The 27133-nt window shown below is 43.9% G+C and overlaps 1 protein-coding gene across 2 annotated transcripts in view; it reads right to left on the bottom strand.

Moving 5' to 3' along the window:
- Positions 1-560: 560 nt before the first annotated feature.
- The window catches only part of LOC135200273 (BTB/POZ domain-containing protein KCTD5-like), a 173988-nt gene continuing 147415 nt past the window's right edge, over positions 561-27133 (bottom strand). The window contains exon 5 of one of the 2 annotated variants that reach the window (XM_064228762.1): positions 561-2239. In XM_064228762.1, coding sequence (XP_064084832.1) covers positions 2214-2239 — 26 coding nt within the window. In that variant the 3' untranslated portion in view covers positions 561-2213. The other variant, XM_064228761.1, reaches the window with a different exon arrangement.

Raw genomic sequence — 27133 nt, 5'->3', positions numbered from 1 at the left:
TTTATTTTTTACATTTTTTACACTAGAGGTTATATATATATCCTGAATGCATAGTTATTTTTATGGGGAATATCAGTTTTTAATAATATCAATTTTTACCATAGTTTTAAATAATTCTTTTATCTTATTTATATTCAGTTCAAAAATTCATTTTCATACCTATGTAATCATCTCAAACAGAATTCATAGCTCTGAATAATCCCTTGGATTCCAGTGATTGGCTTCAAGTCTAAATTTCATATAATATTCCATTCCTATATTTTGCCGCTATAGCATTTCCAAACATTATCTTTAACAAAAATTTTAGCTACACCTTACTGTAAGATTATGGCGGGTATCATTTTGATGATTACTACAGATGATGTACAAGATTCAGTAAAGCTTCAGCATGGATGCTTATAGTCCGCTAGAAATTCCATAAAATGGGCTTCAGGGATCAAATGAGGCAGGTGTTAGAATGATGACTTTCTATCCGAGCGTGGCCTTAAGGTTTGAATCGAGGAACTAACCCTTACTTGTAAGGGTGATGTGCGAAAGAAAAACTACAGGTAAGCATTTGTTGCTTTATTGTTGTACATAAAGACACCAAAACTGTAAATAATAGTAAGATTTATATAAAACTATAAAAAATCACGTTCACATACAAAATCTAAGCTTTACTACATCCTAAAGTTGGCCTGAGTCCCAAAACTTAACATAATACACAAGGTGGCTATGAAGGAAAGCATTTAGACTAATATTGAAAAATATATTGAGAACAATATGACATCAAAGGACAACAGCCCCAAGTCAGAACGCAAAGGATCCGCATGTCTTATACACCCATCACCCCTTCGCCCTTATAAAGGAAGGAAGGCAATCGTTGGATGGAATGAAACTTACCATTAGGTATAGAGAAACTCTTGAAAAGCCAGATAACAGGGACGTGTATGAAAGGAATTTGCCCTTAGTGATGCATGGCTCAGTGATTGGGATCATTAATCTGTTAAGGGGAAGTCTGATTGACAGTTTACAATAAAACACTAAGCTACTCGTTTATTACCATTCCTCTTTCGGTGATGTGCACATTTTTAATTACTGCCAAAAAGGCTTCCTAGATCCCTGTTTCTCTGATGTCACATAAAAAAGGAGCTGTATGAAAAATTCAGGAAATATATAGGTACAGTATATCTTATTTGAGGTATTGCCCTTTTGGCTTCTATCATAAATTTTTAGAAAGAATTAACCCTGTACGGCATCTTATTTGTCAAGAATTCATTATTCTCAGGCAGGAACTTTGGATAAGGGACCAGATAAGCCAACATTTTACATTATTGCAGAATAGTTTAGACCTCTCCAAGATAGTCGGAACCTAAATAGTCCTGTAAGAAGAGGCTAAACTTTAAAAACCTTGAATCATGTCTTTTATCAGGTATCAAAGTAAAAAAAAAAAAACAAATGGTCATTTTTCAAGGACTTCTGACATACATTTACCGAGCAAAATAAGCTTTAGCATCATGACCTTTTACATCGAAATTTAATGGTATGTGCACGCTTCACTGCATATCCTGCTAAGAATTGAATTTAAGGCTAAATTCTGTTTCTTAAGAACTGATAAACAGAAGGATTTGGTCTTCAGAATCTTTGTGAAAATTATATGATTCTGAAAATTATAGTGTACTCAAAAATTACATGTTGAGTTCATTATTAATGAAATTAAAGGAGCATAAAAATTACATCTTGAGTTCATTATTATTGAAAACAAAGGAGCAACTAAAATTAAACTCCCTATCTAAAGAGCACGATGTTTTAAACTTGGAACTATACATTGCCTTTAAATCTACATTTGGTTCTAATAAAAAAAAACAAGCAATAGAACATGCAATTTTATAACGCAACACTAGTTTTCCATACAAACCCATCGGCATATATATGCCTACATTCATTGTCTTAGTATGTCCAGAGACTTGCCAATCTTTTGTTTAACATAAAGAAGAAGTGGAAATCTCATACGACGTAACATAATATACCACCAGGACCTTCAGGTAAGTATCAGTAATTTTCCAAAACTCTTGTAGTCTGGAAATAAGGCATTCTCATCTTGGGAAAGCATGTCCACTGACAGGTGATCACTGAGAGTAAGCCTTACAGTTGAGCTTGGGTGGACATACTGATATGCTTACTGCAGCTCCCTATCTCCCTACCAAGAGGAAACACGAAAAGCATGATAGGCTTCACCTGGAAGACCTTTCTGCATTCACTGAGGAAAAATGAGAAAAACGGTGGATACTCAAACAATGCATTAAAAGGGTAAAAATCACAAAGAAGATAAAGACTGCTGGCATGAACAATATACTACACAACATAGTAAAGTAAAATAAAAAAAAAATATCCCCAATTACAGAATACAGGTAATACAAATCACTGAATCAGTTGAAAATTATTCAAAAACAAACACCAAAAAAATACATAATACATATAATAATTAGCTACAGTCAGTAACCATTTAACATTAAGAAACAAATCTCAAATGCGTGAGAAAATTAGTAGTGTACCTTAGAAAGTACTTTCGGAATACTGAAAATATAATTGGAAACTTGCTAATGACCGCAGGAAAATCACAAATTCTTGGTAATTTGTACTTTTCTTAGCTATACTTTAAACTACTTTAATAGGAGAACCTGGGATATCATCCCAGTACTGGTTATCCCCCCTTACCAAGCCATGCCATGGTGGAAGGATACATGCCCGGGGGTCAATGGCCACACGACCTGAGTCAGGGGTCACTAGTGCTTTCTACTTTCCTAACATCTGCCATAAGTTACCAGGGAAGGCTGGGAGGGAATGAAACCTAAAGTAGTTCGAGGTAAGTATAGCTAGGAAAAGTACAAATTACCAAGAATTTGTGATTTGTTTCGACGCCGTATACTTACCTCAAACTACTTTAATAGGAGACTTATCCCTTAGGAGCTGGGGGTAGCTTATGGAACCCGACCCACAGAGACCCGACATGGGGAGCAAGTGTTGACGGCCCAGCCCTGCTTAGAGATGCGTGGGGCTGGGTTGGTTCTTCCATGTTCCATGGCACTAGTTGGTAGTGGGAGAGGGGGATTCTGGATAATTAGGCAAAATAAACAATGGGTTTGTCCAGGTCCCTCTCAAGTTCGGAAAGACTCTAGGCTTACCTGAAGAACTCGATGGGTCCAGTGTGTACCTCGCAGCACATCCAAGGCCAAGGGTAACAGAGAGGGAAAAATGGGGTCACACATTCATACTGCCACTCACACCCTTCTGGAGCCTATGCCCAGTGGTGGGTCAAATCTGTTGCTGAGCTGCCACCATCGGCCCAATCGAGAAGGTATCCAGTGACTTGCAGGTGCAATCCCGAAAGTAGTGGGCCGTGAATGTGGACCGCCTGTTCCACACCCCAGCCCTCAAAATCTGGTTGACTGCTAAGTTCTTTGAGAAGACTAAAGAGGTGCTATGCCCTGATCTCGTGGGGCTTGGTACCCCTCAGCGGAGGTGTAGCCACTCCTTCATAAGCCCTAATCCCAGGTCTTAGACCTAAATCTCATACATCCATCCATCCATCCATCCTCCTAGGGAAACAGCCGTTCCGACCCCTATGGGAAGAAGACAGCCTGAATCTGAAGGAGCCAGAAGGGGCCGAGGGGGCCCTGGAGGAGGGCTGCGTTCCCTAGTCCCCCCAGCCTCTGGAGACTGGTTCTAAATTAGCTGAGGAGCTCTGTGTCCCGTATCTTTGTTGCTGCTTAGGGCAGGGAGTGTCATGTGCCCTATAATGGGAAGGGTGCCTGAAGGAGGAGGCCCTGTAGACAATGGAGGCTTGACTTTCCTTGCACCAACATTCCAGGGTCTCCTCTACAAGGGCTTGCGGGAAGAGGGATTCCCCCATAATCGGGGCATTCCTCAGGAGCTTAGCTTCCCTGTCTGGAAGCCTTCTGGGCAACCTGGTCAGCACAGCATCCCTCCTGTGGAGAACCCAGTTAGCCCACTGGGTGATCGACTGTGTGGTCAGGTAGTTAATGGCCTTCCTCTGGACAGGACCAGCTCCTTGAATTGGGTCAGCTCGGCCTCGCCCTTCAGGTTGTGGTCAATAGCAAACCTGGCCACCACCCCAGCCCAAAGGTCGAGCCAGGAAGTTGCGTGAATGGCCACCCAAGCCATGGCCTCCATCCCCATGGCCTCCTGCTATAAGGAGACCAATCCCGACAGGAATCTCTCCTCCAAAATGCCCAGAGCTAGGAAAGTAATATTACCATCCACGGCTCTGGTGATAGAAGAGGAGCCCTCTGGGGTGTAGAATCTCCTTTGTTTGGCCTTCACCACCGAGAGGAGCTTCAGAGAGCCGTGGGACCGCAGAGAGTTCATTGGCCCCACTATAACTTGATCCACATTGGCCAGGGCCTGAGCCGTGCTCCTAGCTGGAGAGAAGTTCAGGGAAAGTTTGGCATCTTTCGGGCACCCCATCAGAAAAGAAAATCCATCAAGGAGGACCTCTTGGTGTCGGGGGAAGGAATCGGGTCTGCCAGGCGGTTCTTCCTCCGGATGAGGGCCAGGACCCGCCTGTATGTAGATCCCTTGTCGGTCACACCTTGCCCTTCTAAGGCACTCTGCAACCTGTCCTGGATGAAGGCTTTGTCCTCATCGTCCTCCAAAGGCTGAGAGGCCACCGCCTCAGGAGGAGGGGTGTATGCCGGTGAGGCAGGCTGGCTCACTCCAGTGGCTACAGGTGGAACCAGGAGCACTGCCTGGAGCGGGGTCGCTGGGCGTACCAGAGAGGCCATCTTGGGACTCCCACTGGCAAAGGCCTGGACCAGTATCCTGAACGGAGAGGGTGAATGGCTTGGCCGCCCCCATGGAGTGGAGGGGGGCCAAGGGTCACCCTCCAATGGGGTCTGCATGGTTAGAGTGCCCATCATGGGACTCACCTGTGGGACTGTTATGGGAGCCACATGCCCGGGTGAACGCCGAGGGGACTGCCTGGCTAGGGAGCAGTGATGCCGGTGACTGTGTGACCCGTCACGGTGGCTACCGCTCCTATTCCAACCCCTCCAGTCACGGCTACGACGGGGTGAGTGGGAGCCATGGTGAGAAGAGGAGGAGGCTGAGCAGGCACTATTCCTAGCACAGCGCTGCTTCTTCGTCCTGCTCCTCCTCCAGCGGGAGGACTCATCCAAGGAAGAGGAGTCCGACAACGAAGACACTTCTGAGAAAGAAACCTTCCTCTTTGACTTCTTCCTCTTCTTGCTGGGTCCAGCTCGAGGGGATGCCACTAGGGCCTGAAGCCTAGCCTGGATGGGGCCACCACTGTTGGGGGCGCCCCACCCCTGGGGAGCGGGACAGACTGCTGGCCCGCCAAGTCTAACGGGAGCTGCGGGGACATGCCCAGCAAGTAAAGTCCTCTTCTTTTAGCGGGAATCTGAACGGGGTGAGAGGGGCACCAGTCCAAGGCCAGGTCTGGCATTCTGAGGAACCCATCAGTTCCTGGTGCCTCTGGGGGACACCATACACGTCCAGGACACAAACGGGAGCCTCAGTGAAGGGGAGGAAAACACGCTGATAAAGCAGGTAGGCCAAGGGGTCGGGTCCACCAACCCAGAGCTCGGGCCCACTACGGGGTCTACTTCCACGCATGTGGGAGCTACGGGAGGGGGGGGGGGGGTGTTGGCCCAAACCAGAAAGACCAAGCGGAGTACCCCAGGCTGCCCATGCAAACAGCATCTTGGCCGACGGCATACCCTGCAGCTTAAAGCGGTCCCACACTTCTTTCAATAGATCCTCGTTCCATGGCGGGGCAACTGTACCTGGATAGGCAGAGACATGAATGGGTCCTCGGGCTCTGCAATGGACTCGCCTAGGTCCTCACCCTGGGTGGGAACGGGGGAAGACTTCAGGAGAGAAGATGGCGACAGCGATGGTCTGGCAGAACAAGGTTCTGCCGAGCACAACTTCTTCAAGGGAGACTTGCCCTTTTCAGTCTTCTTCCTCTTTGTAGCCAACTTAACCCACTGCAAAGGAGGCCAATCCATACACTCCTCGCACATGGAATCCTGCAAGCACGGACCGCCATGACACTTGGTACACAAAGAGTCGGGGTCAACCGCTAATGTGGACAGAAACGCCCCACCAAACTTCATCTGTGAAGGACCTGGTAACCGATGTTGAGGGGGCTTGGACTCCATCAAGTGAAGTTAACAGACACACAAGAGAGGGAGAGACTAACACACAAAAAGAAAGGGAAAAGTTTAAGATCAGGTTGATACCGCAGGAGATGAGCTGAAACGTGTTAATGGGTCAGCGACCAGGAAAGCTCTGGCGACCCCCTGAGTCAGGTCGCGTGTCTGTTGACCCCCAGGGCATGTATCCTTCCGCCATGGCATGGTTTGGTAAGGGAGGGATAACCGGATTTTTCTGGTTGGTACCAGGATGATATCCCAGGTTCTCCTACTAAAGTAGTTCGAGGTAAGTATACGGTGTTGGAACAAACATAATTTTCAGGATAAATGAGTAATTATGCAACATCTACGGTAAGTCACATAGTGAATCCATCCACCTAGAAATAGCTACTGAAAAGTGCCTTCTATGATGTAGAAATAATACCTTTGTTACTAGTTGAATGGAAACAAACTGAAGCATAAAAAACACTAATTAGTCAGAAAATAGTGAGTTGTAATGGAAACATCTGGGAAATGATGATTCAGCAGTGAGGAAGTAAGCTGGGGAATTCTGGACAAGAGAAAGTATTGTCTAGCAAACTCACGAAAAACAAGGAAAGTGATTTATGGGTACCTCAAGAGCTGAGTGGCATATGGGCTAAGAGACTGCCATTCTTCCACTGTTGAGTCTAAGGAAATTTGAAGGATTGTGAGCAGATTTATGAATGATGGAGTTGTGACACAACAAAGCTTTAAGATTTTTATTACCAATACGTATTGTGATATTGCAAAGTTTTCTTAACACCCCTTCAAGCTATCATGCTATACTACACAACACCAAAACTTTTATTGGAAATTGTTATACAACTGCTATTCCAGTTTGTTCAAGAGTGTCCTTTCAGACTAGACGATACTGAAGAAGCAAGATATAGCAGCGTTCATATGCCCTCCCTAAAGCAGAACTATGAGGGGGCTAATATTTTTAAGCTATATCTTTGGTCTTTTCAAGAATGTTATTGAACAGTCTCCTTAAAGTAAAGAATGTTACTGAACAATCTCTCTAAAATAATGTATGTTATTAAACAGTCTCTTTAAAATAAATTTGTCCATATCTAGTCTTTGGCACAGATTTTATACCAGTAAACAATATTATCCATGAGACTACAAAACAAAGTTGAAAAACCAACGAACACTTGATCTAAAGAGATTCAGTTTTTAGCTTGATAGCTTCAGGCCTCATTTTGATCACCAATTCCTTAATTCCTCTGATATTCTTCTTCTCCATCTAGAATAGGCAATGCTGAAAAGGAAAAGAAGAAATCATTCCACGTTTCTGAAGACAGTGGGCATCTATGAACTGAAGAAATTAAACCAAAGAAAGGGTTACTTTTGTTAAGTACACTCGGGGTAGTTATTTTTTCAGACATGTTGAAATAAACTAGAACATACCTAACAGCAACGCATACTTGGCTGGTGAATTGGAAAAAGTACAATTTAACTAAACAATTCAAGTTCATACAAAAATCAAATATGATCTAAAGTAATTTAGTTTCCAAAATTCCTAAGTACCAATATGTATGCATAATATGAACTCTTGATATTTGTAATGCAAAAAATAATTTAACGGGGCTGCTGATTGAATATTCTCAACTCTAATATAGTACTGTAACCCTTCTCCATTGAAAAAGTATATGATACATTATCTTGCAATTCCAGAAGTACCTACAACTACAAATGAAATATGTAAGTTAAATTAAAAGTCCGTATCTGAAATACCAATGCCTCAAAGTTATGTGTTAATTACATTTCTACACTATTGTTAATCAAGTGTATGCTGAAAATATATTTCATTTGTTTTGCAACAAACCTATTACTGATAACATCCAAAATTTGTGGTCTATGAATTTACCCAGTTACTCAATCCATGTTAAAAGAAAAAACAGTATACTGGTAGGGGCAGGCATGCGCCCTCCGGATCACTAGAGGTCCAGGTGTTAGGTAGTTACTTTTTGTATCATGATGTTTCTTGCAGATGATTAACTTAATTCACTAATTTTCATCATCATTTTCATATCATTTAGTGAGACACCCTTAGTCCATGACCTATGCAACAGGTACTAGGATCAGGATTGTGTTACTGGTATCACCAGAAGTATCTTTCTAGTGGGCACATACAAAGGCCCCTAACAACTCGGCGGTAAAGGTTTCTTCAGCCATCGAGATTTTTGCTTTGGTGATTAAAGAGATGATTTCTTTAGATGATCTGTCAGCTGTGCAACCTGCCTCCCATCAAAGCAAACCCAGCGGCATTCTTCCCCTTTCCAAATGTAGACAAATATAGGAGGAATAAGGGATTCAGTTTTATACAGTTTTATGTTCTCTTCTTTAAGAACATCTCCAGCATTTGCTTGAGAACATCATCTGGAAATATGCTAAGGGTCCTTCTTGGCTATCTTGAAGGAGCAATGGGAAATTACGGACTCTTCCACATAGCAAGGAGAAATTAGAATCTCGCTAGCAAGTACTAGGAGCACAGTAGCTGTAAATAGTCATGGCCACGGTAGCAGACACAGCCCTAACTAGGCAGCAGACTTGTGCCAAGAAGCAGTTTTTTGCTAAGAAGGCTGTGCTGTCAGAGCCTATGTTCCCATTAAAACCAACTTAATATGACCTAAGACTCAAGGTAAGAAACATCTAGCCTTTTTATCTCGATGAAACGTGTTGGTAACCAAGTAACTAAACACACTAGTTTAGGAAGCTATTTCAAGGGTATACAGTTAAATCTCAGATGGAGAAGCAGTTCTAGTCATCAACATCAAAGCTTTCTGCTCCATTCCTTAACTTTATATTAATTTGCCCTTGGTGTATGAAGGTGTCAAAATAATTTTGCAAGTTATCTGAGAAATTTGACACACTGATGGTGGTACAATTTGTATGTTAGTAGAGGGACAGGTTGACCCTGCTGTGATTGAGGTTCTCAATCCAGTTATGATCCCAGTCCTCACCCTTTACACTCACTAAGGCATCTTTTTAAAAAGAAGCACGCTTTGGCAGTGTAAGAATCTTCTAGTCCCCCTTTTTCCCATGATGGAGAGGGAGTGAAAGATGGACATAAAAATGTAGTGTATATACTGTAGTTACAATATTTGAATCTTTCTTATCTATTGGGGTTTCTGTGACACAAATGCAACTCCCTTGTTACGTTTTAGTGGCACTGGATCTCTTGCTCACTGAATTCTAGGAGCTTTATATGCCATTCCTGGTTCTCATTCATCGATTGATCTGGGAGTTTTTCCCACCTATGGTGTAATTCAGGCTTTTATCAATATATTTATTATAAAAAATTTTAAAATGCTCAAAATATAAGTTCCTACTTTTTTACAGATATTTGTCAGACAATGAGAAAGTGCTGGCCGCCCAGGGATCTGAAGTGTCTATGTGCAGGACTAACTGTATGCACCAGTCTGTTTACTATCATTTCTTTCCAGAGACTGAATGGCTGGGTTTGTGACATAAAATAAATTTTGATTTTGAAAAATCACATTAATGTTAACTCTCTAGAACCAACTGCTTCCAATTTAATAACAACATATTACTGCCATATCTTACATTCTTACTGAAAGATAGCAGGTGAATATAAAGTTAAGGAGAGCATTTATGGAAGTGTATATTCGCCAAGTAAACAAATAGCACACCTAGATACCTTGAAAACTACCGTAATAATTACAGTCAGAACAAGTGGCAAAACTGGCACTGACTACTTGATTTTGTTTCATTTGACTTCTGAGTCTGTCTCTTTCTATGTGTCTGTTTGGGGAAAAAGTTGTAACTCAATTTTCGACCTGCTCCCTTCATCCAATGGACTTGAAATTTTGCATTGTTACTCAATCCATGTGACAATGTTCACATGATCAGTAGGTCAGCAGTGACCTCTAGTGACCGCTCTTAGTACCTCAGGATTGTAAAAATCTTCGGGTTTTTCATACATTCTATGACTTTGCTGAATAAGTTTATAACTACAGATTTTTTCAAACCTTTAAGTCGACAGGCTATCACGTTCAATTTTTTTTAGCTACAATCATAAATTGGTTATAATTTCTGCCAAAACCAAAAATCATAAATAAAAACATTTTTAAACATTAAATGCACTAAAATGTAAAAAAAAAAAAATCAACACACCAGGATTTCCTTACAATTCATCATGTCTACAAAAATAAAAGTGTTGGCATCAAACATGGAAGGAAATGCTATTGTAAGGACGACATTCGGGCGAATGTTCACCCTTCCATTGTAAATATCTGTATATCCATATGTTCTCTCTTTTCTTCCAGGAACTAAACTATAAAGCATTTTATGCCCTTTCTTTTGATGTATATATGTCGGGAATCCGTTCCCTTTATGTAAAATTATTCATGTATTTTCGTCTGTGAAGAAACACATTCACAGCAGGTGCCCTGTCCCTTTTTGTTTGTTCGTGCGTGCTTGACGGACACTACACTTCCGTCCACACGCCGCCTTATGTACAGCCTCATTTGCCGAATAAAATTAGTTCGATCCCTCTCCTCATCTTAATCAGTCCTCACAATTGGTGAGCCAGGAGTAGATGACCCAAGCAGTTTTGGCTTTGCCATTAAGGGACTAATTACCGCCCCTCACCTCCAGAGAACCTTTAACGGACCCATACGATGCCTAGTCTAGGTTTTCTGGTACTCCTAAGCGTGAGACTGACAGTACAATGGAGAGTTCAGCGCATTCACTCGACTCCTATGTTTCCACCTCGACCCCGTGATCTGTGAGACTATCCTTCTTCACTCTCGAGTCCTCCTCGATGCCCTTTCCTGCACCCTGGATGACCGCATCGTCAGAGCCCCACCATATCAAGCTCCTGCCCTTCTGCAGTGAGGACGTCGCAACATGGCTGCAACAGGCAGAAATACAGTTCTGGATCCACGGTATCACCTGGGACAGCACCAAGGCGGACCTCATCGCCGGGACCCTTGCTGCGGATGCCTTCAAACCCCTCGCCCCATGGAAGCGCAACCAGCGCGGGGAGCTGCCCTACAAAGACCTGAAGAGGGAGCTCACCCAGGTCTTCTCCCTCCCAGTTCCCCAGCGAGCCACCCTAATTTTCGAACTCATGGTTAACCCTATGACCACCTCGGATCTCAGACTGGCCTGGCAGAAGCTCCAGGACCTGGTCCTCCTGCCAGAGGTGGACCACCAAGGAAGAAGGCAGGAGGTGAGCATCCTTCGCCAGCTCGCACCTGAAGTCTGAAGCCAGATCCTTAATGCCAAGACCATGGAGATGGAAAGTCTGGTGCAGTGGGCTGTCCCTCTGTTTACCACCACCCAAGCTGCAATACTCTCCTCTCCTCCATCAGCCAACAGCCTACAGCCTACAGCAGGAGGACACGGTTGGTGCAGCATACCAGCGATCTCCGAAGCCCCTCCCAGACGTCGGGTGGTGCCGCTTCCACCGCCAGTTCGGCAGCAAAGCATGGAAGTGCGAGTGCCCTTGTTCCTTCCGCCCTTCAAAAAACGACGGAGGCAGTGCCCAAAACAAGCCCCCACGGCAGTGGCAGTAACGAAGTACCAACCAGGGGCTTCTACATCCAGGACAGCATCTCCGGCCTCAGGATGCTGGTTGACACTGGTGCCATGCAGCCAGTGTTCCCTTCATCTGCAGAGGATTGCAGCCATGCCCCCAATTACCCAACCGCCCTCGTAGCTGCAAACGGGACACCCATCTGCACCTACGGCACCCGGGCCCAGACTATCGTGTCCCTGGGCCGGACCTACACCTGGCCCTGTGTCCTCACTGACGTACGGACCCCTCTCCTGGGGGCGGATTTCCTTGCCCACCACGGCTTCTTGGTGGACATGGCCCACCAGTGCCTTCTTGATACCGAGACCTGCCTCTCCTACCCACTCGCCAGAGGAACAAGGGCGCCCACCATCTGTTCCATCCTTCCCCACCACAGATACGCCTCCCTTCTCCAGGAGTTTCCGGACGACTTCAACCCTGAGCTTCGCCAGGTGGCTTGGGATGCGCCCAAGCATGGTGTCTTCCACCATATTGAGACCAAGGCCCCCCTGACACACGCCAAGTTCCGCCGCCTCCCGCAGAAACTCCTCCAGGAAGCCAAGACCGCATTCAAAGAAATGGAGAAGATGGGGGTCTGTAAAAAGGCAGCAAGTCTGTGGGCATCCCCCCTCCACATGCTGAAGAAGGCAGACAGTACGTGGAAGCCCTGCGGTGACTACCGGCGCCTGGACCTCGTCACCACACCTGACAGCTACCCCCTGCCAAATATGCAGGACCTAACCAGGCCCCTCCACGGTGCCAAGGTCTTCTCCAAGATCAACTTATTAAAGTCGTATTTTCAAGTCCCCATCCATCCCGATGACATTCCAAAGACGGCGATCATCATGCCCTTCGGATCCTTTGTGTTCACCTTCTCCACCTTCGGCTTGCAGAATGCTGGGGCCACCTTTCAATGCCTCATGGACAGCATCCTCGGTGACTTACCCTTCTGCGTCTGCTACGTGGACGATATTCTTATCTTTTCCAAATCGCTGGAGGAGCACCGGAACTACATCCGGGCCATCCTCAAGCGCCTACAGGGGAGCGGACTTGTCATCCATTTTGACAAATGCACCTTCAGTGCCAAGAAGGTGGATTTCCTTGGGCACGAAATTACAGCAGCAGGAGTTCGTCCCATGGCATCAAAGGTGGCCACAGTAGAGAAGTTCCCGACACCGACGACCGTCAAGGCCCTCCAAGAATTCATCGGGATGGAGAATTATTACCGAAGGTTCATCCTGGACATCGCCTGCACCAAGTGCCCTTTGACTAAGGTCCTGAAGGGCAAACCTAAGAAGCTGACATGGGGAGAAGACCAGCAGCTCACCTTCACCCGAACCAAGTCTTGCCTCAGCAGGGCCACCACCCTGGCTCACCAGGACCCCGATGCGCCCCTGACGCTCACCACCGATGCCAGCAACAACGGAGTCCCCACACCGCTAACCTTCTTCAGCAAGAAGCTCAAACCTGCCAAGACTGGCTACAGCACATTCAACTGCGAGCTCCTTGCCATCTACCAGGCCGTCCACCACTTCAAATATCCGCTAGAGGGCGTCCCCTTCACCATAAGGACGGACCACCAGCCACTGGTCCACGACTTTGTCAAGGCGGGCGACGCCTGGTCTGCAAGGCAGCAATGTCATCTCGTGGCCGTCTCTGAGTTCGGGTTCTCCATCAAGTACGTCCCCGACGGAAGAAATCCTGTAGCTGACGCCCTCTCGAGGGTCGAGATCAACTACCTTCACCTTGGCGTCGACTACAAAGACCTAGCGTCCAAACAAGCCTCCAGCCCCAAAGTACCAGCCTACAAGACCGCCATCACTGCCCTTCGTTGGGAGGACATCCCCATCGGCCCCTCCAAAATGGTGCTCCTCTGCGATACCGAATAAAATTAGTTCGCTCGCTCTCCTTGTCTTACTCAGTCCTCACACTACAAAAAAAGAATGGTATATAAATATTCTTTTATTTCTTGTCGCATTTCCTTCCGTTTGGCTCCCATGATCTTATTTTTGTAGATATGATTAATTGTAAGAAAATCCTGGTATCTTAAAAATTATTCTTTTACTTTATTGCACTTTAATAAGTGTTAGTATTTTTTTTTTTTATTCTACCATCACGAATAAAGTATAAAGAGCACCTTACAGCCTTTTTTGCCTCAAATGCTGACTCCTAATTATGCATCTGCTTATCTGTCACATCCAAGATAAGGAATGAGCAAGCGCTTCAAACAGCATTATTATAGGTTTAAGCAGCGTTATTGAAAGTTTTGATAAAAATTTCACTATTTAAAACTCTCTTTAAAACTATCTTTGAATTATAGCGCAATGCGTACTACAGTATATGTATAAATTACATATATCAAATACAGTCAAACCCCAGTTATCTTGTGCCTCTCTTTTTGTACGTTTCAGTTTTCATAGACTTTTTTTCTCCAAAATTTCGTCTTGGTTAGTTTTCGTACACTGAGTAACGTTCCATTCGGGGCCCAGCGTGTGACCGGGCCCTGAATCGAGCGTCCAAACAAAGCCTCCCGTTTTCTCTTGTGACCCATTCTGGCTTTGCTTCTTGTCTAACAATCATCTCCATGCTCGTAGTCCGCATCACCGCATGTGTTTGTTCTATTTTGTGCTTATTTTGGTGTAAAAACTCATTGCAAAGTAGCCATCATGGGGCCAAAGAAAGTTGCAAGTACCACCCCTTTGGTAAAAAAAGGCCAGGAACACGTTAGAATTTAAGAAAGAACTTGTAGCAAAGTATGTCGGTGTCGACGATCAGCTGTGTCCAAGCAAAGAAACATGAAATCAAGGCAGCTGATGTTGCAAAAGGGTCATTTCATTATCGAAACGGAGATCACAACTAGTGGAAGATGTAAAGAAGCTGTTGTTGGTGTGGATTAATGAAAAACAGTTAGTGGAGGATAGTGTGTCTTAAGCAATCATTTGTGAGAAAGCTGGGATGTTGCATGCTGATCTAAGCAAGAAAATGCCAACAACAAGTGCTGCTCTTAGTGATCTCAAGGCCAGTAGAGGCTGGTTCAAAAAATCAGAAAATGTACAGGCATCCATAGCGTCATATGGCATGGGGAGGCTGCAAGTTCCGACAAACGTGCTGCTGAAGAATTCGTTCAGGAATTCAAGGAATATCTTAAGGCTGAAGGATTCCTCCCTCAACAGGTCTTTAGTTGTGATCAGACAGGCCTGTTCTGGAAGAAAATGCCAAAATGGACATACATCATGCAGGAGGAAAGTTCATTGCCAAGGCACAAGCCTATGAAGGATAGACTGAGACTCTTGCACTGTGGGAACGCCAGTGGAAATGATGTGAAAGTCCAATAAGAAAGCATGGGTCACGAGGCAAATTTTTGTTCAGTGGGTCAATAAAGTGTTTGGCCCAAGTGTGAAAAAATATCTCTACGAAAATCAATTGCCCCTCAAGTGCCATCCTGGTAATGGATAATGCTCCTGTGCATCCTCCTGGCTTGGAAGACCATTTGTTGGATGAATTTAAATTCATCACTGTTAAGTTCTTGCCCCCTAATACCCCTCCTCTCATTCAGCCCATGGACCTGCAAATCATTTCGAACTTCAACTTTGAAGTGACCTCAGACACTGAATTGACCATAAAGGGCCCCATACACTGAATGATTGTATGAATGATTGTCTGAGCGACTGTCTGTATCATTCACAAAAACATTGTGTATGGGCTTGTCTGAATGCAAAAGTGGGCGGAGTTTCATGGTCTGAACGATCTCAGCGGGAATCTGTCACGACCAGGTTGCTGGCTTACAACTTATGTCTGTCATACACGAGTCATTCGATGTATGTGTTTGTCTGCCGATGTAATGCTATTGCGCATGTCTCTTCTAGAGATGATGCCATGTCTTCCTAAGACAAAATCTTTGCCTAGACTGAAATCAGTGCGGAGATTGTTCATACTGTCTGAATAATGTGTGTGGTTGTTGATATCGACAATTGTTCATACAATCGTTCAGTGTATGGGGCCCATAAGAGAGTTCTGGAAGGATCACTTCATTATCTTCAACTGAATAAGCCTTATAGATAAGGAAGTCTGCATGGAGGAATTTGTGGTCAGTGTTACCTCGAGAAGATTTCGGGGGTTTGAGGCTGACCCCGACGACCCTACGCCTGTTTTGGAGTCTATAGTGTCTCTGGGGAAGTCCTTGGGCTTGGATGCGAGTGGCAAAGACGTGGAAGAGCTTGTGGATGCCCACAGGGAAGACCTAAGGCAGATGAGAATCTTCAGTGATTGAAGAAATGTTTTCCAAGTGGAGTGATCTAAAAAATTTTGTTGAAACCATCCTAACAAAGACGTTGCAATCCGTGTCTCTTAACATGGTTAATGACAACACTTTGTATCATTTTAGGTAGATACTAAAGAGACATCAGAAACAAATGTCTCTGGATAGTTTTGTTTTTAGACAGAGGTCCAGTGACTCTCAAGCTGGTCCTAGTGCCAGTAAAAAGCAAAGTGGAGAAGTAACCTCAGACAGTGCCACTAAAAAACGTTGAGAAGTAACCCCAGAAAGGTTCATGACACCTGAAGTTCTTCTGTAGGGGATTCCCCTTCCAAACAGTAACCTCTGCTCCTCCCTCTCCCCTCCTCTCCATCTTCCATATGCTAACAAGTCTTCCATAAAGGTAAGAGTGATGTTAACTGTTCAGTATCATTTCATTACTCATTTATTTTTATATTTCTCATTGTTTTCTGTATATAAAACTCTGTTTATTCCTTGTAAAATGTGTTTTTTGCTAATATTTTGGGGTGTCTGGAATGCATTAATACAAAGACGTTGCAATCCGTGTCTTTTAACATGTTTAATGACAACACTTTGTATCATTTTAGGCAGATACTGAAGAGAGTCAGAAACAAATGTCTCTGGACAGTTTTGTTATTTGACAGAGGTGCAGTGACTCTAAAGCTGGTCTAGTGCCAGTAAAGAGCAAAGTGGGGAAGTACAGTGGTACCTCGAGAAACGAAAGGCTCAATTTACAAAAAACTCTAGATACGAAAGTAAATATGAAAATTTTTGCGGCTCTACATACAAAAATTGTTCAAGATACAAAAGGTTGTTGCTGTAAAGTCCAAGATTCGCCCGGACCACCGATAACAATTTTAAAACTCGCACGCCGCCAACTGAGTAGGCTCGCCACCATCCTCCCACTCTCCCCTTGGTTCCTGATGCTAGTCACTGCCATGAGATCCTTCTCTCCTATAGGTCAGCATCCCTCCCATGATGCATCTATGAAGTGGTGTGCTTCTTCGGTCACTTCATGGCATTATCGGTATCGTACGCACGATTTCGTTTATTAACGTAAATTCGTTAGTGATTTCGTTGTAGTATACTTTATCGTGTTGTGTGAAAACTTTACTACATACATATACGTACTACATAACTTAATTACGTACAGTATATACATAGTCATGGGTCCCAGGAAAGTTGAAATTCTCGGAAAGAAGAGGATGCTCTCTTTGGAAACGAAGATGGAGATCATTAAAAAAATATGAAGCTGGTATGCGATTGAGTGTGATCGCTAAGGAATATGGCCGAAATCCGTCGATGATAGGCACCATCCTTAAGCAGAAGGATGTCATCAAAGCAGCTACACCTTCCAAGGGCATCACTATTTTGTCCAGCAAGAGGACCCACGTGCACGATGAAATGGAAAGGCTTCTTCTTGTCTGGATAAAAGACAAAGAAATCACTGACGATACGATAACGGAGGCGGCAATCTACCACAAGGCCAGCGCTATTTTCGGCAATTTGATTGCCCAGGCCGAAGACAACACAGGAAAAGGGACATCATCGCCAACCCCAGAGTTTAAGGCTCCGCATGGGTGGTTCGAGAAATTCCGTAAACGGACTGGTATCCATTCAGTAGTGCGGCATGGGGAGGCGGCCAACTCGGACACGAAAGCGGCCGAAGCCTTTATTAAGACGTTCGACGAGATGACTCTCAACGAAGGCTACAGTTCTCAGCAAGTATTCAACTGTGATGAGACTGGCCTTTTTTGGAAAAAAATGCCTCGTCAGACATACATCACGCAGGAGAGCAAAAGCTACCTGCACATAAGCCTATGAAAGACAGGCTTACGCTCGCACTTTGTTCCAACGCCAGTGGGGATTGCAAGGTGAAGCCCCTACTTGACTATCATTCGGAGACTCCTCGAGCCTTCAAGGCCCACAAAGTGCTTAAGGAGAAGTTTCCAGTGATGTGGAGGGCTAATGCGAAAGCCTGGGTAATGAGGCTTTTGTTCACCGAGTGGGTAAATCTGTGTTTCGGCCCAACAGTGAAGAAATTCTTGGAAGAGAAGCGCCTCCCTCTGAAATGTCTGCTGGTGTTGGACAACGCCTCTGCTCACCCTCCTGGCCTTGAGGAAAATATCCTAGCAGAGTATTCCTTCATCAAGGTTCTTTATCTTCCGCCTAACACCACCCCTCTCCTCTAGCCCATGGACCAGCAAGTGATATCGAACTTTAAGAAGCTGTATACGAAACATCTTTTCAAGAGATGTTTCCACATCACCGATATCACAAACCTCACCTTGCGTGAATTTTGGAAGGAGCATTTCGATGTTGTCACATGCATCTGACTCGTCGACCAAGCTTGGCAGGAGGTTTCGAGGCGAACCTTGAATTCCTAGTGGAGGAAACACTGGCCTGATGCCGTATCCGCCCAAGACTTTGAGGGATTCGACGTGGGCGAAGCTGGTGCTGCAGATTCAGGAACAGTTGACGATCCTGAAACTTTCACAATCAGATCTTGACAAGATCGTTGCACTTGGCAAGTCCATGGGGCTGGTCGTCGACGAGGACGACATCAATGACCTTCTCAAGGAGCACCAAGAGGAGCTTACGACGGATGACCTGAAGGAGTTGGAGGCCATGCAACATAACGTCGTTCAAGAGGAGTTCTCTAGCAGCGGCAAGGAGGAGGACGACGACTCTATGACAACAGCAGAAATTAAGGATGCTCTAGCTGCTTTTCATAAGGTGCAATCATTCGTAGAAAAGAGACCTCCCGAAAAGGCTTACACAGGTTGTATGCTTGCACAGTTCAATAACGTTTGCCCGAGTCATTTCAGGAACATTGTCAAAAGAAGGCAGAAGCAATCTTCCTTGGATAGTTATTTTTTAAAGAGGCCTTTAGTAGGAGTAGTAAGCAAAAAGGAAGAACCAAGTGATACTACGAAAAAACAGAAAGTTGAAAGTGGTGAAGTTGAAATTTTGTAAAAAAAAAAAAAAAAAAAAAAAAAAAAAAAAATTTAAAAATAAAAAAAATATACAATTTTAATTTAAAGTTTTTTGTAAAGTTAAGTGTTACAGTTTTGTTGATGTGTTTCGTAAAGTTTAGTTTATGTTTTCCTTACATTTTTTATGTTTCGTAAAGTTAAGTGTACGTACGTATCTGCCGTTTGTCCTCCTCTGTCGCCACTTTCAGAGATAGCCTCACTTGAAAGGTAAGCTTCCACATTTTAGTACAGTATTTCTTGTATACCACGTACACTAATACACTTTATTTACAGGTACTATGTAGTACATATTAGCAGTACGTATTAAGTTAGGTATTGAATGGTCCAAATTGTTGTAGTATTTCATTGTTTATAGGTCAATTTAGCTTTATTATGAAATTTACTGGGGTGTTTTTGGATGGCTTGGAACGGATTAGCCATTTTACATGTAAAATGCGGTCCAAGATACGAAAAGCTCGTGATACGAAGGCCGCCTGAGAACAGATTAATTTCGTATCTCGAGGCACCACTATGGAGGAGTTACGGAGTTCCATTTGACAACGTCTTGAGAGAGAGAGAGAGAGAGAGAGAGACGAGAGATGAGAGAGAGAGATGAGGGAAGAGAGAGAGAGAGAGAGAGAGAGAGAGAGAGAGTGTGAGTGTGTGTGTGTGTGTAATTGCTGTATGGATAGTTAACGACTGTATTGGCTGTTAGTGAGTTCTGGCTAGGTTGTCTGCTGGTAGAGATGAGAGTTCTGTGTTTTTGGTGTTTTTGAGTCAGTCTTTAGTCAGATAGGTTGTGGTTGTGTTTCTTGGTTGTTTGCTGTGTTGTTTTGTGGTTGTGTTCCTTGGTTGTTTGTTGTGTTGTTGTTTGAGTTGTGGTTGGGTCTTTTGTTTGTTTTGTTTTTGTTCTTGTTGTTGGTTGTAGTTGTTGTTGTGGTTGGGTTGTGGTTCTTGGTTGCTGTTGTTGTTGGTGTTGTTGTTTATATCTCTGTGACCTCGACCAGCGGACAGCACAGAATAGCCCGGAGTAACTGGATTGATTGGTAAGTACGTGTTTTGTTTTTTCATTTGTTTTTGTATAGTGTTGGTAGGTACATGTGTTTTTTGTATAGGTGTAGGTCAATTGTCCTGCTGTATTTGTTGTGTAAAGAAGAAAGTGTGATTGAGGGTGGATTTTGGCAGCTGGACTGATTAGGTATATGTGGGGGGGGGAGGGGTGGGGGGGGAGGGGGGGGAATTTGCAGCTTGTTTTTGAGCTTATGATTCCGCCACATATATTTTTTGGCGCCTGAACAGGGACTGTTGGTGCGGCAGCTGCAGGGCAATTGGGTAGTGAGTTGTGTGATTGGTGGATAAGTGAGGATGGAAGGGTTGAAGGAGATAGAGAGGCTGAAGGAGGAGTTACGGTTGGCGAGGGAAGCTAAGGGAAGGTTGGAAGTGGAGAATGAGAGGTTGAGGGTAGAGTGTGAGGAGCTGAAGAGCGAGTTAGAGGAAATGAGAGGAATGCTAAGGAGTGCGAAAGTGGAAATGAAAGAAGAGGTGAAAGGAGCGGAAGAGAGAGTGGTTGAGAAAATGGACGAAAAATTCGGGGTAATGATGAATGCAGTGCAAGAGATGATGCAGGAAATGATGAACGGATTCGTGGGAGAGGGAGCTGTAGGAGGTAGGCCTACTGGGTCTTGTGACGGGCCAGGAGTGGTAAAGGAAGCGAAAGAGCGAGTGGATGAGTGTACGAGTGAAGAAGGTGATTCGGTTGTGATAGGTAAGGGAAAGAAGGGGAAGACACAGGGTAAGGATAAACCTGAAGACGAGAATAAGAAAGTGGCTGAGGAAAAGAAGACTAAGGGAAAGAAGGTTAAAAAGGGTGATGGACAAGATGAGATTAGGACAGAATACATTGGGGAAAGGGCTGAGGGTGATTTGGATAGCGGTGAGTGGAAACAGGTAAGTAGAAAGAAGAAGGGTAAGAAGAGCGTAGTTAGGGGTATGGACGTGAGTATGGAAGTGGATTCGCTGTATTCGGAAGAGGGAAAGAGGGGTCAGAATGGAAGTAGCGAAAGTGAGAGTGAGAGCGAGCGGGAAGTACAAAAGGCTGTGTATATGAGAGAGGTACCCCGATGTGCACAATACGAGGAATATGGTAGTAGGGACATAGGGGACTTTTTTAAGGAATATGAGAGGTATTGTGAGGCAAAGTATGGGGATAACAAGAGAGTCTGGGCAAGAGAGTTAGGTAGCTTTTTGACGGGATTTTTGTTGAATATGTATAGGGTAATTATGAGTGTAGGGAATGTGCCGTATGAGAGTGTAAAAGCTAGGATTGTAGAACAGGCAAGGAGGATAAAGAGTAGTGTTAGATATAGGAGAAAGCAAGATTTTGAAGAGGCAAGAATGAATGTTGGCAAGTCGTTGTCGATGTATGTCTGTAGGTTAGAAACATTAGCCAGGAAAAAGTTTGGGGACAAAGGGATAAACGAGTGTAAGGAGTTAGTGCGAAAGTTGTTGGCGACTGTACCAGAGAGTGTATATGAGTTTGTAAATCTGAAACGTAAGGAGAAAATGCGATGGACGAATGAAAGGTTAACATGGAATGACATTTTAGAAATAGTAGAGGATTACGAGTTGATAGGTGTATGAAAGAGAGTAGAAGCGTTAGTGTTAGGACTTAAGTAGCTGAGGTTGTACCGGAGTTTAAAAGCTATAGGGAGGCAGTTTTGGAAGGGCCGAGGCGAATGGCAGAGCGAGTGGTAGGTAGGAGCGTTAGGGCAAGTAACGTGAGTGTAGTTAGCCCAAAAAGAGATAGGAGTGCGAGTGTCGGAAGAGTAAGGTCAGTTAGTTGTGAGCGAGAGCAGCAGCAGTGTTATAGATGTGGTAAGCCTGGACACAGGAAGAATGAATGTCGGTGGGCGTTAGGAGCGTGCTTCGGGTGTGGGCAAACGGGGCATTTAGTGAGCAAGTGCAAGAAAGATAGGGATATTAAATGTTATAGGTGTGGACAGGCAGGGCACATAGCTAGTGGATGTCGGGGTACCCATATGAATATAGTTTGCGGCAACTGCGGGAAGAACGGGCATTATGCTAGGATGTGTAAAGAACAGCGTGCAAAATGTGTTGAATGTGGAATGGAAGGTCACGTGGCGAGTGTGTGTAGGCAAAAGAGGACGAGTCAGTTTGGGAATTCGGGAAACTAGGTGGTAAGGGGATTCAGTTGGGTGGGTCCTCTAGTATGCGAAAGTATGTTCGGGAGAATGCGATGAGTGAGTGGTTGAGAGTGAATAAATGTGAGCTGAGCATCAGTGAGCAAATGGGTTTGGAAGATCGGCAGTTAGTGTTGGTTGAGTATGGAAGAAAGCGGAAGAAGGTAAGGAAAGGGAATGGAAGGGAGAAACGTGAGCTACATGACAGAGGGGTTAGTGTTAGGGTAAAAATGGTGGATAAGGCTACACAGTGTAATACAGATGACTTTGAGGGGAGGAATGATACATATAGTGTGTGTGGGTTTGAATTGTCAGGGTTTAGTGAAGTTTCATCGGGAAGGGAATCAGGTGGTAAGGATGTAGTTGGCAGTATGAATGAGTCTCTTCGGGAGTTTGGCAGGAGTGTAAATGAGGTAAGTGATTTGGTGGCAGAGTTACGAGAGATGTTCGGACAACAGTTAGAAGGGGTAGATGAGATAGTGAATGGGATTTGGGGGGATGGTAGTGAGGGAGATAGTAATGGTAGTCTGACTGGAAGTGATCTGGGAGAAGTTGATGACGGTGTAACAGTGTGTGTATGAGGGCCCTCAAACGAGATCCAGGGGACCTGCATCTGAGCATCCGTGGGTGTTGCGGAAGGCTATTTAGTGTGGGTGTTGTGAGTGAAAGGAGACGTTGTCAAATGTAACAGGGGAGGAAATATGGAGGAGTTACGGAGTTCCATTTGACAACGTCTGTGAGAGAGAGAGAGAGAGAGAGTGTGTGCAATTGCTGTATGGATAGTTAACGACTGTATTGGCTGTTAGTGAGTTCTGGCTGGGTTGTCTGCTGGTAGAGATGAGAGTTCTGTGTTTTTGGTGTTTTTGAGTCAGTCTTTAGTCAGAACTGGTGAATGTGATGTTCAGTAGTGTCGGTAGAGTTCTTTGAAGGCATTGGGAGTTAGTTGAGTTTTGTGTTATTGATTTGTTATAATAGTTGTTACGTTGATGTTGTTTGTTTAGAGTTGTTGTGCCTGTGCTGTTGTGATTTTTTGTGTTGTTTGTGCAGTGGTCTTTTGTTGTGTTGTTGAGTTTTTGGTTGTTAGGTTGTGGTTGTGTTTCTTGGTTGTTTGCTGTGTTGTTTTGTGGTTGTGTTCCTTGGTTGTTGTTGTGTTGTTGTTGAGTTGTGGTTGTGTTCTTTGGTGTTTGTTGTGTTATTGTTGTCCTTGGTTGTTGTTGGGTTGTAGTTCTTGGGTGTTGTTGTGTGGTGTTGTGGTTCTTGGTTGCTGTTGTTGTTGGTGGTGTTGTTTATATCTCTGTGACCTCGACCAGCGGACAGCACAGAATAGCCCGGAGTAACTGGATTGATTGGTAAGTACGTGTTTTGTTTTTTTATTTGTTTTTGTATAGTGTTGGTAGGTACATGTGTTTTGTTTTGTATAGGTGTAGGTCAATTGTCCTGCTGTATTTGTTGTGTAAAGAAGAAAGTGTGATTGAGGGTGGATTTTGGCAGCTGGACTGATTAGGTATATGTGGAGGGGGGGGGGGGGGGCGATTCTGCAGCATGTTTTTGAGCTTGTGATTCCGCCAAACCACTAACCTCTCATTGTTTTCTTGATATAAACCTCTGTTTATTGCTTGTAGAATATGATTTTTGCTAATATTTTGGGGTATCTGGAACGCATTAATACTATTTATATTATTCTTTATGGGAATTGTTGCTTTGGTTTTCGTACGTTTCGGTTTTTGTGGGACGTTCCAGAATGGATAATGTTAAAAAACCGAGGTACCACTGTATGTTGGACCATAACAGTAAACAACAATTATTTACAAGTCTTAGACTTATGAATGATTGCAAATTTTGAAGGTCAGCAAAATTACTATTTTGCCAAAACTGTTACCAATAATGACTATCCAAGAAAGTCTGTGATGGTCTATACAACTATTTTTGCAGATGAATGCTTGGCAGTGAAGTGAAATACTTGTAGCAGTACAGTATTATAGTATTTTACTGATGGGATACTTTTAATTTGAAACTAGTTTTACATAGGAAATGTGAACACTGCCTCTGTCTCACTTATAACCTCCTGGAGAAATTAATTTGTACATCCAGCAATTATTTGTATTAATCCTTGCCTACTTCATCAGCCTATGAACTACAAACTCATACCTTTTCTAATCAAGAGACAAATGTAAACACTTATTTTTAAAGATCAGTGAATAGGATTAGATTGGATTATAAAATTTAGGCTTGAAAGCCAATCATTGGTTGGGTAAGACAGCCATTAAGTCCAGTTAGGGATGACTGTGCTTAGCCTTTTGGTAATTGCTACAGTGATTGAATCCAATAATCTATCCTCAAACATATCCGAATAAATTTGTTTGACAACCATCAATGATACCACTACTTGCAGCCCCAAAAAACTACAAAGTTTACTGTCCTTAGAGATGTAAATCTTCCTTAAATGTCCTTTCTCCGCTTCAACAGACCATAAAAAAATTCCTTCAATATCAATCCGTCACTTCTGCTATCTTTAATACTACAAAAGGTTATTATACATCACGATGTCTGGATGTCCAACACATTAAACTCATTTTGGAGTAATGTTTGATGCTACATAAATGTTTTTGGATTCTGTTGATGACAAGTACAACTTGTCTTGCATCTTCAACATGGTAGCATTGGCGTCAATGACCTTCGATGTCAGGATGCCAGAAAACTTCCAATCATTCATTCATTCAACATGGTAGCATGCCCTCATCACTCACTATCTTTTGGTTTTGTCAATTAGTCAAAAAATTAATTGGCTTCTAATCTACCTCGTCCCCTTCTTACTTGCCAAAAGTTCATTCCTTGTAAATTACTCATTTTAAACTTTGGCACATTGTACATCCCGCGTTAGTACACTCCACGTTCTCTGCCTAGGTTCTGCCAGTTAGGTTGGTACAATCACCCTCACTATCATGTGCTTGTGTGTTACTGACATCACCTGTATCACCTGTTCCAGGTCACCACCTGACCTACTGTAATAGGCACTTTTCCATCCACACAATATAAAAAATGGATCAAATCTCGACAATAAATTGGTGTATTCTGGACATCCTTTATACGAGTTGACCTCTTTACGACGTTACTGTCATATCTAGGTACATATGATGATTGGACACTTTATTCGATGAAATTAAAAATCATTAGTTACACTTTCCTTTCTATACTGTCTATCATAGTTATTCCAGGACTAGAGTGGTGGAGTTAGTACAATAATTTTATCTGTTATTATCATCAATATGACATTTTCTAAGACAATTTGTATTTTTCATAGCTACAAACCTGAGGTCTTAACAATAGGATCATTTCTAGGGCCTAGAAGGATCCGGTTAAATCTCAGATGAAAGCAAGGAATCTTGTGAGATCTGGCAACGCGTGCTTATATTGGGTGAAGAGTGGTCAAGGACCACGCATCTACGCCACCACTTCAGTCTTTCCCAACTCAGGATGTCTTAGCAGACAGAGGGGCGGCTAGAGGTGGGCAGTATAATGTTAAGACCTCAGGTTTGTAGCTATGAAAAATACAAAGTCTTAGAAATTTTGTCATTTGTTCATATGCGAACAAACCTTCAGCCTTAACAATAGGATAGACTCATACTTGGAGAGAGGTACAAGACATCCTAAACTGGCTGGGGCCCTACCCACCGGTCCAGCTCCAGAAGAAATAACTTCCGGAGAGGGACTGAAGCCTGTGAGAAGCTAGATAAATTGATATCTAACCACTCAGACACTGAGTGACGTACAATGATATATGGGAGAATCATTGTATAGGGAACCAAAGAGAAACTTTGACTGTCCAATAGCAAACCAACACACCAAGGTTTGTTACCACTCCCAACTCCTCCTTGTCAAGGAGTGGAGCATATGCTACCGAATAGAGGGTTTGATATTTGTATATTAAGTGACCACACTATCAGTATGACTACCTTACTCACCTGTATCAGACCAGTCCAGCAAATGATGTGTCTATTCCATAAACTGCCTGAAGGAAGCAGGAAAGGTACAAGAGAAAGAAAGAGACCAGCCAACTCACTCATTCTCTCATCCACAGAATCATCTTAGGTAAAATACAAAAGTGCCCTTTTAAGGGCAACTATGAGTTACATAACCTGTTGGGCAGCCACCACAGGACTCAGGGAAAACGTGTCCATAGACCTGTAGGCAACATCCTTAAGATAGAAAGAGGTGAGCGTGGACTGGCGTAACCAAGTACAAGCACTCGGCACTCTATGTACAGCCAAGTTGTTTTTGAAAGCCAGAGGGACCAATACCCCTAACGTCATGCGCTCTAGCCTGCACAGATGTGGTGGCAGAATCATCAAGAGTCAACTATGCCTGTCTGATGGCTTCCTGTATCCAAAAAGAGATAGTATTCTCTGACACTTCTTTCTTTGTACTAGCAAAAAGTCTGCAGCAGCCTGGCCTAAGGTGCCGTGTCCCTTTAAGATAGCAATGCAGGGCCCGGACAGGACACAACAAAAGCTCTTGAGCATCACCACCCACAAAGTCATTCAGAGATGGAATGGAAAATAAAGTGAACCTATCATCGTGCACAGAAGGATTTTGGGTCTTGGCCACGAATTCCGAGACAAATTCGAAGGACACCGACCCCCAACCCCTGGTGTGCTTCACATCCTTTGACTGGGTATGAGGTTTGACTTTTCGTGGTTGACCACGATGCACAGTTCCAGACAGAACCGAAGCAGATGATTTCTGTCCTGCAGCAGCTTTTCCCTGGAAACTGCCAAGACCAACCAATCATCGAGGTACCTTACCTCAGCAAACGGATCCCCTGAGCATGGGCCCAACTTGATACGAGAGAGAAGACCCTTGTGAACACTTAAGGGGCTGTTGTTAGCCCGAAGCACAGGACTTTGAACTCAAAGATCTTGTCCCTGAGAGAGAAGCGAAGGAAC

Source organism: Macrobrachium nipponense, chromosome 26 (assembly GCF_015104395.2).
Source record: "Macrobrachium nipponense isolate FS-2020 chromosome 26, ASM1510439v2, whole genome shotgun sequence".
Lineage (NCBI taxonomy): Eukaryota > Metazoa > Arthropoda > Malacostraca > Decapoda > Palaemonidae > Macrobrachium > Macrobrachium nipponense.
Note: the sequence above shows the minus strand (reverse complement) of the source record. Positions and strands in the feature narration are given on the sequence as shown.